Source organism: Nerophis lumbriciformis, linkage group LG09 (genome assembly GCF_033978685.3).
Source record: "Nerophis lumbriciformis linkage group LG09, RoL_Nlum_v2.1, whole genome shotgun sequence".
NCBI classification, from domain to species: Eukaryota; Metazoa; Chordata; class Actinopteri; order Syngnathiformes; family Syngnathidae; genus Nerophis; species Nerophis lumbriciformis.
Window position 1 is genome coordinate 43,430,001 of NC_084556.2, and position 12,708 is coordinate 43,442,708.

Below are 12,708 nucleotides of genomic sequence, written 5' to 3' on the forward strand. Positions count from 1 at the left end.
AACTGAAATGCTAATGGAATGTAGGATGGACGTAGAAATCGTTTGAATGTTGAAATCGTTTGAATGCTGAAATGGTCTGAATGTTGAAATTGTTTGAAAGTTGAAAAGAAGACGCTAAACTGAAATACTAGTGAAATATAGAAATGGTTTGAAAATTGAAATAAAATGTTAAAATGGTTTGAGAGGTGAAGAGTAGAAGACATTAGAATAGAATAGAATACAATAGAATAGAAAGTACTTTATTGATCCCTGGAGGAAATTCAGCACCACAGTTCGCTCACAATAGACAATAATAATAGAAAATAATACAATATATATAATATATTATATATATAATACATAATATATGAATACTCCTCTCTGAGCTGCCACCTTAACGTGGTAGAGGAGTTTGCATGTCCCAATGATCCTAGGAGCTTTGTTGTCCGGGGGCTTTATGCCCCCTGGTAGGGTCTCCCAAGGCAAACTGGTCCTAGGTGAGGGATCAGACAAAGAGCAGCTCGAAGATCTCTATGAGGAACACTGACAAGGAACCCAGATTTCCCTCGCCCGGACGCGGGTCACCGGGGCCCCCCTCTGGAGCCAGGCCCAGGGGTGGGGCACGATGGCGAGCGCCTGGTGGCCGGGCCTGCCCCCATGGGGCCCGGCCGGGCACAGCCCGAAGAGGCAACGTGGGTCCCCCCTCCAATGGGCTCACCACCCATAGCAGGGGTCATAGAGGTCGGGTGCGATGTGAGCTGGGCGGCAGCCGAAGGCAGGGCACTTGGCGGTCCGATCCTCGGCTACAGAAGCTAGCTCTTGGGACGTGGAACGTCACCTCGCTGGGGGGGAAGGAGCCTGAGCTAGTGCACGAGGTGGAGAAGTTCCGGCTAGATATAGTCGGACTCACTTCGACGCACAGCAAGGGCTCTGGAACCAGTTCTCTCGAGAGGGGCTGGACTCTCTTCCACTCTGGCGTTGCCGGCAGTGAGAGGCGACGGGCTGGGGTGGCAATTCTTGTTTCCCCCCGGCTCAGAGCCTGCACATTGGAGTTCAACCCGGTGGACGAGAGGGTAGCTTCCCTCCGCCTTCGGGTGGGGGAACGGGTCCTGACTGCGGTTTGCGCTTATGCGCCAAACCGCAGCTCAGAGTACCCACCCTTTTTGGATTCACTCGAGGGAGTACTTGAGAGTGCGCCCCCGGGTGATTCCCTCGTTCTACTGGGAGACTTCAATGTTCATGTTGGCAGCGACAGTGAAACCTGGAGAGGCGTGATTGGGAAGAATGGCCGCCCGGACCTGAATCCGAGTGGTGTTTTGTTATTGGACTTTTGTGCTCGTCACAGATTGTCAATAACAAACACCATGTTCAAACATAAGGGTGTCCATATGTGCACTTGGCACCAGGACACCCTAGGCCGCAGTTCCATGATCGACTTTGTAGTTGTGTCATCGGATTTGCGGCCTCATGTTTTGGACACTCGGGTGAAGAGAGGGGCGGAGCTTTCTACCGATCACCACCTGGTGGTGAGTTGGCTGCGATGGTGGGGGAGGATGCCGGACAGACCTGGCAGGCCCAAACGCATTGTGAGGGTTTGCTGGGAACGTCTGGCAGAGTCTCCTGTCAGAGAGAGTTTCAATTCCCACCTCCGGAAGAACTTTGAACATGTCACGAGGGAGGTGCTGGACATTGAGTCCGAATGGACCATGTTCCGCGCCTCTATTGTCGAGGCGGCTGATTGGAGCTGTGGCCGCAAGGTAGTTGGTGCTTGTCGTGGCGGTAATCCTAGAACCCGTTGGTGGACACCGGCGGTGAGGGATGCCGTCAAGCTGAAGAAGGAGTCCTATCGGGTTCTTTTGGCTCATAGGACTCCTGAGGCAGCGGACAAGTACCGACAGGCCAAGCGGTGTGCGGCTTCAGCGGTCGCAGAGGCAAAAACTCGGACATGGGAGGAGTTCGGTGAGGCCATGGAAAACGACTTCCGGACGGCTTCGAAGCAATTCTGGTCCACCATCCGCCGCCTCAGGAAGGGGAAGCAGTGCACTATCAACACCGTGTATGGTGAGGATGGTGTTCTGCTGACCTCGACTGCGGATGTTGTGGATCGGTGGAGGGAATACTTCGAAGACCTCCTCAATCCCACCAACACGTCTTCCTATGAGGAAGCAGTGCCTGGGGAGTCTGTGGTGGGCTCTCCTATTTCTGGGGCTGAGGTTGCTGAGGTAGTTAAAAAGCTCCTCGGTGGCAAGGCCCCGGGGGTAGATGAGATCCGCCCGGAGTTCCTTAAGGCTCTGGATGCTGTGGGGCTGTCTTGGTTGACAAGACTCTGCAGCATCGCGTGGACATCGGGGGTGGTACCTCTGGATTGGCAGACCGGGGTGGTGGTTCCTCTCTTTAAGAAGGGGAACCGGAGGGTGTGTTCTAACTATCGTGGGATCACACTCCTCAGCCTTCCCGGTAAGGTCTATTCAGGTGTACTGGAGAGGAGGCTACGCCGGATAGTCGAACCTCGGATTCAGGAGGAACAGTGTGGTTTTCGTCCTGGTCGTGGAACTGTGGACCAGCTCTATACTCTCGGCAGGGTCCTTGAGGGTGCATGGGAGTTTGCCCAACCAGTCTACATGTGTTTTGTGGACTTGGAGAAGGCATTCGACTGTGTCCCTCGGGAAGTCCTGTGGGGAGTGCTCAGAGAGTACGGGGTATCGGACTATCTGATTGTGGCAGTCCGCTCCCTGTATGATCAGTGCCAGAGCTTGGTCCGCATTGCCGGTAGTAAGTCGGACACGTTTCCAGTGAGGGTTGGACTCCACCAAGGCTGCCCTTTGTCACCGATTCTGTTCATAACTTTTATGGACAGAATTTCTAGGCGCAGTCAAGGCGTTGAGGGGATCTGGTTTGGTGGCTGCAGGATTAGGTCTCTGCTTTTTGCAGATGATGTGGTCCTGATGGCTTCATCTGGCCAGGATCTTCAGCTCTCACTGGATCGGTTCGCAGCTGAGTGTGAAGCGACTGGGATGAGAATCAGCACCTCCAAGTCCGAGTCCATGGTTCTCGCCCGGAAAAGGGTGGAGTGCCATCTCCGGGTTGGGGAGGAGATCTTGCCCCAAGTGGAGGAGTTCAAGTACCTCGGAGTCTTGTTCACGAGTGGGGGAAGAGTGGATCGTGAGATCGACAGGCGGATCGGTGCGGCGTCTTCAGTAATGCGGACGCTGTATCGATCCGTTGTGGTGAAGAAGGAGCTGAGCCGGAAGGCAAAGCTCTCAATTTACCGGTCGATCTACGTTCCCATCCTCACCTATGGTCATGAGCTTTGGGTTATGACCGAAAGGACAAGATCACGGGTACAAGCGGCCGAAATGAGTTTCCTCCGCCGGGTGGCGGGGCTCTCCCTTAGAGATAGGGTGAGAAGCTCTGCCATCCGGGAGGAGCTCAAAGTAAAGCCGCTGCTCCTCCACATCGAGAGGAGCCAGATGAGATGGTTCGGGCATCTGGTCAGGATGCCACCCGAACGCCTCCCTAGGGAGGTGTTTAGGGCACGTCCCACCGGTAGGAGGCCGCGGGGAAGACCCAGGACACGTTGGGAAGACTATGTCTCCCGGCTGGCCTGGGAACGCCTCGGGGTCCCACAGGAAGAGCTGGACGAAGTGGCTGGGGAGAGGGAAGTCTGGGCTTCCCTGCTTAAGCTGCTGCCCCCGCGACCCGACCTAGGATAAGCGGAGGAAGATGGATGGATGGATGGATGGATAATATATGAATAATATAAATATATTCTACATATATTCTACATTTAAGTGCAGTTAAGAATCATGTCCCATGTAATGTACCACATCATTTTTTGTTTTTTTTAGTAGATCATTTATAAACAATATTATCATTAAACATGTAATATAACATTTTATAATATGCATGCAAATAATTTAGAAAACGTTTCTCATTTGGCAACTATATCCTACAGCCACGCCCGCTCGGGTAATGTACTTCCGGTTTTGTGACCTCTGTTTACATTCGTCACGTCAAAAATATACTTAATAAATGCTGTAGAACTACAACTGGTTCTGAACTAACAGTGTTCAGATTGTAGTCATCCAAATATGATTAGCAGCAAAGTAGGGAGCCGTAACGTTGTGGCTCGGAGAGTGAACGTAGGCGACAACAAGTAGGCTGATGTTGCTAACTAGGAGGCTTTACAAACACTCAACCAGCAATTCAGTGCAGCGTTCAGGCAAGAGGAACAGCGAGTACCTGCGGCTGAGGCAAGCGTTCAACCAATTTAGTTTTGATCATATTTTTTTTATATTGTAGTGGGTTTACATAATTCAACCACAGAACTTTTGTTATTGTTTACACATTTCCGGTGTTGTTTGTTGTTGCGCTGAGAAGCCACGGATGTATAGATACTGCACGATTGTTGATAAGAAAACAAAGTCTGAATGTCATTAAAACAATTAGCTCTATTTTTTTGACACTCCTCCTTTCGACTCCAGTCCTTACACACTACAATATTTCATTTAAAAAAAAATGCAGAAGTGATATCTTGACACGAAAATTAATCCAGCAAAAATCTACAGGAAGTTTGCAATTCCCCCTTTGCCCAACCAGTCTACATGTGTTTTGTGGACTTGGAGAAGGCATTCGACCGTGTCCCTCGGGAAGTCCTGTGGGGAGTGCTCAGAGAGTACGGGGTATCGGACTGTCTGATTGTGGCAGTCCGCTCCCTGTATGATCAGTGCCAGAGCTTGGTCCGCATTGCCGGTAGTAAGTCGGACACGTTTCCAGTGAGGGTTGGACTCCGCCAAGGCTGCCCTTTGTCACCGATTCTGTTCATAACTTTTATGGACAGAATTTCTAGGCGCAGTCAAGGCGTTGAGGGGATCTGGTTTGGTGGCTGCAGGATTAGGTCTCTGCTTTTTGCAGATGATGTGGTCCTGATGGCTTCATCTAGCCAGGATCTTCAGCTCTCACTGGATCGGTTCGCAGCTGAGTGTGAAGCGACTGGGATGAGAATCAGCACCTCCAAGTCCGAGTCCATGGTTCTCGCCCGGAAAAGGGTGGAGTGCCATCTCCGGGTTGGGGAGGAGATCTTGCCCCAAGTGGAGGAGTTCAAGTACCTCGGAGTCTTGTTCACGAGTGGGGGAAGAGTGGATCGTGAGATCGACAGGTGGATCGGTGCGGTGTCTTCAGTAATGCGGACGCTGTATCGATCCGTTGTGGTGAAGAAGGAGCTGAGCCGGAAGGCAAAGCTCTCAATTTACCGGTCGATCTACGTTCCCATCCTCACCTATGGTCATGAGCTTTGGGTTATGACCGAAAGGACAAGATCACGGGTACAAGCGGCCGAAATGAGTTTCCTCCGCCGGGTGGCGGGGCTCTCCCTTAGAGATAGGGTGAGAAGCTCTGCCATCCGGGAGGAGCTCAAAGTAAAGCCGCTGCTCCTCCAAATCGAGAGGAGCCAGATGAGATGGTTCGGGCATCTGGTCAGGATGCCACCCGAACGCCTCCCTAGGGAGGTGTTTAGGGCACGTCCCACCGGTAGGAGGCCGCGGGGAAGATCCAGGACACGTTGGGAAGACTATGTCTCCCGGCTGGCCTGGGAACGCCTCGGGGTCCCACAGGAAGAGCTGGACGAAGTGGCTGGGGAGAGGGAAGTCTGGGCTTCCCTGCTTAAGCTGCTGCCCCCGCGACCCGACCTAGGATAAGCGGAGGAAGATGGATGGATGGATGGATGGATAATATATGAATAATATAAATATATTCTACATATATTCTACATTTAAGTGCAGTTAAGAATCATGTCCCATGTAATGTACCACATCATTTTTTGTTTTTTTTAGTAGATCATTTATAAACAATATTATCATTAAACATGTAATATAACATTTTATAATATGCATGCAAATAATTTAGAAAACGTTTCTCATTTGGCAACTATATCCTACAGCCACGCCCGCTCGGGTAATGTACTTCCGGTTTTGTGACCTCTGTTTACATTCGTCACGTCAAAAATATACTTAATAAATGCTGTAGAACTACAACTGGTTCTGAACTAACAGTGTTCAGATTGTAGTCATCCAAATATGATTAGCAGCAAAGTAAGGAGCCGTAACGTTGTGGCTCGGAGAGTGAACGTAGGCGACAACAAGTAGGCTGATGTTGCTAACTAGGAGGCTTTACAAACACTCAACCAGCAATTCAGTGCAGCGTTCAGGCAAGAGGAACAGCGAGTACCTGCGGCTGAGGCAAGCGTTCAACCAATTTAGTTTTGATCATATTTTTTTTATATTGTAGTGGGTTTACATAATTCAACCACAGAACTTTTGTTATTGTTTACACATTTCCGGTGTTGTTTGTTGTTACGCTGAGAAGCCACGGATGTATAGATACTGCACGATTGTTGATAAGAAAACAAAGTCTGAATGTCATTAAAACAATTAGCTCTATTTTTTTGACACTCCTCCTTTCGACTCCAGTCCTTACACACTACAATATTTCATTTAAAAAAAAATGCAGAAGTGATATCTTGACACGAAAATTAATCCAGCAAAAATCTACAGGAAGTTTGCAATTCCCCCTTCAAAACAATGCTTATGCGGATTTCCGCGTTTTCGCTGACATTTCACATGCCGAGATAGGACACCAATCTGTACTGACTGAAAATCATGAACAATCATCCATCCATCCATCCATTTCCTACCGCTTATTCCCTTCGGGGTCGCGGGGGGCGCTGGAGCCTATCTCAGCTACAATCGGGCGGAAGGCGGGGTACACCCTGGACAAGTCGCCACCTCATCGCAGGGCCAATACAGATAGACGGACAACATTCACACTCAACTTCACACACTAGGGCCAATTTAGTGTTGCCAATCAACCTATCCCCTGGTGCATGTCTTTGGAGGTGGGAGGAAGCCGGAGTACCCGGAGGGAACCCACGCAGTCACGGGGAGAACATGCAAACTCCACACAGAAAGACCCCAATCATATTACAGTATTTGTAGTCCACATTTCATGTTTTGTTTGTACACAGCTAGCTCAACAGTATATGTCGTTGTAATAACCAGCATGATGTGCTGCCTGTATCATGATCAATATTATGGTGACTTATTCGATGGACAGTCTGGTCAAGCTGGCGAAGGACGTTTCCAGTTGATTTTGGGGAGGTGGAAAAAAATTTCTATCACTGCAGGCCACATTTTGTTAGCGCAAACAGTTCACATTTTGTTGTGATGCAGTTTCTTTGAGCAGTGTCCTCCTCGCCGAATACAAAAATCATTTTCATCGATAATAACCTTGTGTTCAACTCAGTGCAGCAGAAGTACTCCATTTCTGTCGGCATAGCTTGGCTCCAAATTCTCATTTTACACCGTAACCAAGTCATACCGATCCTGACTCTCCCAGCTTCTGTCTGCTCTAACGTTTCACCCTCTCTTCGTGCTTGCTTAGCTTCTACAACCAGTGCTCATCCTTCGTATATTCAGGTTCAAAAAGATAAGGTTGTGAATCATCATCTGTCCAAAAAAATAATAATTTCATCGTCTATTACCAAGGCTGGTATGATTAAAAAACACACACGTTTGTTGCCGGAAGTAGGATGCGCGTTGCTATGGGCAATTAAATCAATGCACCCATAAAATAAGATCAGGTAATTTTTTAAATGACCAAAATAGAGTGAATATTGCATATATTGTTATGAGCATGTATGTTACCACATTATATATACACTTACAGTGTGTAGATAAAACATTAAAGGAGGTTTTTGAAGTTGTTTTAGAGAGCTTTGAAGGCAACAAAGGGGACTCCCATATCCGCCGTATCTTGTTTTTTCTTTATAATCCTAAAAAAAGACATGTATGTTCTTGTCTCTTATAATGATTGTGAATGATAGGCAACATTCCAAAAAAGTGCAGTTTCCCTTTAAGGTGGAGTGTAAGCTATATATGTGGTATGTTGTTATATTTCTTTTGAAAAAAGACTTAAGAGGTTGTTGTCTCTGGAAAAACCAAGACAGCCTTCAAAATCAATATTTGCTTCCCTCCACACTTCTTTGTCCTCCCAAACTTCTTACAAAAATATATATAAAGTTTGTTTGCTATGCTCATTATTTGTGATGGGTGTGTTGTGTGTTCTTCTTTCATGGAAATCATGCCGTTAACCCTCAGGCGGATGGCGAACTCTTTCTCAAAGGGAGTCTTGTCATGCCATATGGCAGCGTCTCATCATTTATAACTTTTACACAATAAGAAACATTACACTTCATACACAATTATAAACACTACACCTTATACACAATAATAGCTACTATAGCTACTATACCTTATATAAATTAAAACTAATATACAGTTTCCAAAATTATAACTAATACAACGTGTACACAATTATAACTAATACACTTTTCACAAATTATAAACACTGCACGTTATATACAATTACAACTAGCGCATTTTTCGGAGTATAAGTCGCACCGGAGTATAAGTCGCACCTGCCAAAAACGCATAATAAAGAAGGAAAAAAACATTATGCAATTTTCATAAACTATGAAAAAAACTGCGACTTATAGTCCGAAAAATACGGTACTGTAATACACTTTATACACACTTATAAGCACTACACATTATACACAATTAAAAACACTACACTTTGTAAACAATTATAACAAATATATTTTATATGCAATTATAACAAACACACTTTATACACAATCATAACTAATGCAGCTTATACACAATTATAAACACTATACTTTATACACACATAATTAATAGCCCCTTTACACAAACATAACTAATACAATGTATACACAATTATAACTAATACACCTTATACACAATTATAACTAGTAGACATCTTACGCAATTATAACTAATACACTTTATACACAATTATACTGTAAGCAATTGCTTGGATTCAAAACAACGTCACGTTCTGCTAATGTCCGACTAATTGAATAAAGCCAGCGTCTGTTCTCAATGGGTATTAGGTGCCATTTAGCCTTTCTTGTAGAAAAATGCCCTATGCTTGCGTTGTTTTCGGCTGTACGAAACGTTTTAAATCGCAAAAAGGATAAACGTTTCTTCAGAGTTCCGCGAGAGGTAATCGAGAACGGCGGAAGAGTGCAGGATTTTATGAAAGACGACGACAAAGGTACCACGCACTCCAGTACAAGGGAGCAGAGCCGAAGAATGCAGGAGTTTGCAGTGACCACGTTGTTAAAGGTTTGTTTGATATAATTTTAACGTTTAGTGTGTCCCACTTAAGTATTATCTTGATATTATTTGTATATCTTAAGACACATTTTTGCTACGAGTGTTCCATAGCAAGCACCAACTTGGTAAGTCTAAATAAAATAATTCAAATGTGAGCAAAACCGAAAAGAGTTAAGCTTTTAGCACATACACAGTGTTGACATCTATAGTTATATTTTGATAAAGATGGGGAAAAAACATGCGTACTTGTAAACAGCGCGTGCAACAGCAAGGGAAGGCAACAAACATGGCAGTAGACACAAACTTAAATCATGAAATGCAACTTTAGCCGAGCAAAAACGATGCATGATTTAGCCGGGAGAGTCTTGATACCAATGGCCTTGACCAAACCACACACAAAGAAGTTGTAGACCTCCAAGCTTTTCCAAGTTTGCATCTGTTTTGTCGTGTAGAATAATGTCTGGAGCACACAATAGTTCGATATGTTTGCGAACCTCACCGACGAATAATCCTTTATCACTCGACAAATCTTTTTTTTTAATATAAAGTGTAGGAATATTTTCCATTGCATAGTCGGATTTTTTGCTCATATCTGCTTATTGCAGGAATATATATGCCTCTTGTATACTCAGTGCACGCATTGCATTGCTTGCTGCACAACAGCCATCTTAGCTTGGTTGACCACCACTGGTTTTCACTTCCGGGAAGAAGTCACTTGTCGCAATACATGCAATAGACATTTCAGCATGACATTTTGAAAAAAGATTACTGACCTGTTGAGGGCGTTAAACATTTCGATGGTGACAAGCACAGACAAGGCCATGGTGGTGGGATAGCGGGATTCAAAGACGTCACAATCTATGCCTTTGAACACTGGGTTGTCCTCAGTGCACTGCATGAAGTGTCTCTGTAGGGAAACATAAGTTTAGGTGTGCAAAAGTTTAGGACAAGTTTATGACATCGCAATGTCCCATCATCGTGACCTGAGGCCTGAACTGCCAAATAATTTAACGTACCCACATTCTCTCATTTAAAGATGTGTTATAAACTGTCTCATGTTGATAGTTAACAACAACAGGATTCTTTAACCTAGGGTATGTCAGTCAGTTTCAGTTTATTTCGAACATGCATACAATACAATTACAATATAATACATCACATATTTCCAGTTGTTTCATTACAGCACATCCGAAAAGGAGTAGGAAGAAGCAGGGCTTATATAATCCTACCCCTTTTCGTATCATAGCAGTTTTATCCTATTTGTTTGTTTGTTCTCTATTACAGAACAGTGAATAAATAAATGAGTAAATCAATTGATATATAATAAGTAAGTAAACAAATATTACATACATAAATTCATATTAGACATATAAACATATACACAATGATCAAAGTTCTCTTAACTAAATAGTTATGTAATTTATGGTTCACCAAGGACAGGCCCCATTCGATTGGCGGCCAACGGGCCATATCCGGCCCGCCAGAGATTTTAATTTGGCCTGCAGAACAACACCCAAATAGGCTTGATGAAATCATTCAAAACAGGGTTGCTCATACTGTATATACAGTACTCCCGCCACCCTGTGGGGGGAAACAGCGAAGCATATGTGTGAAGCAGCAGTGGCTGAGTAGAAGATGATCAATCCCGGAAAAAATCTAAATAAATAACGAAAATTTGACTTTTAACAGCGATTGGACAACAAAGTATGAATGTATTGAAAGTGATGACTTTGTGGTGTCTTTTGTGTTCGTGGTTGTGTTGTTTTCGGCTGTTAAATATAATGTAGTAGTGAATTTGACCAGCAGAGTATGGTAAAGCTACATAGTATGTTTAATTGCGTTAAAACACATGTGTAATGTTTGCTATGTATTAACACTAAAACTTCCATCCATCCATCTTCTTCCGCTTATCCGAGGTCGGGTCGCGGGGGCAGCAGCCTAAGCAGGGAAGCCCAGACTTTCCTCTCCCCAGCCACTTTGTCCAGCTCTTCCCAGGGGATCCCGAGGCGTTCCCAGGCCAGCCGGGAGACAGTCTACCCAACGTGTCCTGGGTCTTCCCTGTGGCCTCCTACTGGTCGGACGTGCCCTAAACACCTCCCTAGGGAAGCGTTCGGGTGGCATCCTGACCAGATGCCCAAACTACCTCATCTGGCTCCTCTCGATGTGGAGGAGCAGCGGCTTTACTTTGAGCTCCCCCCGGATGGCAGAGCTTCTCACCCTATCTCTAAGGGAGAGGCCCGCCACCCGGCGGAGGAAACTCATTTCGGCCGCTTGTACCCCTGATCTTGTCCTTTCGGTCATAACCCAAAGCTCATGACCATAGGTGAGGATGGGAACGTAGATCGACCGGTAAATTGAGAGCTTTGCCTTCCGGCTCAGTATCTTCTTCACCACAACGGATAGATACAGCGCCCGCATTACTTAAGACGCCGCACCGATCCGCCTGTCGATCTCACGATCCACTCTTCCCTCACTCGTGAACAAGACTCCGAGGTACTTGAACGCCTCCACTTGGGGCAGGATCTCTTCCCCAACCCGGAGATGGCACTCCACCCTTTTCTGGGCGAGAACCATGGACTCGGACTTGGAGGTGCTGATTCTCAGCCCAGTCGCTTCACACTCGGCTGCGAACCGATCCAGCGAGAGCTGAAGATCCTGGCCAGATGAAGCCATCAGGACCACATCATCTGCAAAAAGCAGAGACCTAATCCTGCAGCCACCAAACCGGATCCCCTCAACGCCTTGACTGCACCTAGAAATTCTGTCCATAAAAGTTATGAACAGAATCGGTGACAAAGGGCAGCCTTGGCGGAGTCCAACCCTCACTGGAAACGTGTCCGACTTACTGCCGGCAATGCGAACCAAGCTCTGACACTGATCGTACAGGGAGCGGACAGCCACAATCAGACAGTCTGATACCCCATACTCTCTGAGCACTCCCCACAGGACCTCCCGAGGGACACGGTCGAATGCCTTCTCCAAGTCCACAAAGCACATGTAGATTGGTTGGGCAAACTCCCATGCACCCTCAAGGACCCTGCCGAGAGTATAGAGCTGGTCCACAGTTTCACGACCAGGATGAAAACCACACTGTTCCTCCTGAATCCGAGGTTCGACTATCCGGCGTAGCCTCCTCTCCAGTACACCTGAATAGACCTTACCGGGAAGGCTGAGGAGTGTGATCCCACGATAGTTAGAACACACCCTACGGTTCCCCTTCTTAAAGAGAGGAACCACCACCCCGGTCTGCCAATCCAGAGGTACCGCCCCCGATGTCCACGCGATGCTGCAGAGTCTTGTCAACCAAGACAGCCCCACAGCATCCAGAGCCTTAAGGAACTCCGGGCGGATCTCATCCACCCCCGGGGCCTTGCCACCGAGCAGCTTTTTAACTACCTCAGCAACCTCAGCCCCAGAAATAGGAGAGCCCACCACATATACCCCAGGCACTGCTTCCTCATAGGAAGACGTGTTGGTGGGATTGAGGAGGTCTTCGACGTATTCCCTCCACCGCAGTTGATTATGTTGTGGA

General features: G+C 46.6%; 1 protein-coding gene across 4 annotated transcripts in view; it reads right to left on the minus strand.

The window, feature by feature from the left end:
* Positions 1 to 12,708, minus strand: part of atp2a3 (ATPase sarcoplasmic/endoplasmic reticulum Ca2+ transporting 3) — a 140,818-nt gene that overhangs the window by 5,895 nt on the left and 122,215 nt on the right. For all 4 annotated transcript variants that reach the window (XM_061963122.1, XM_061963121.2, XM_061963120.2 and 1 more), the window contains one exon: positions 9,950 to 10,083. In XM_061963122.1, coding sequence (XP_061819106.1) covers positions 9,950 to 10,083 — 134 coding nt within the window. The remainder of the gene's footprint in view (positions 1 to 9,949; positions 10,084 to 12,708) is intronic.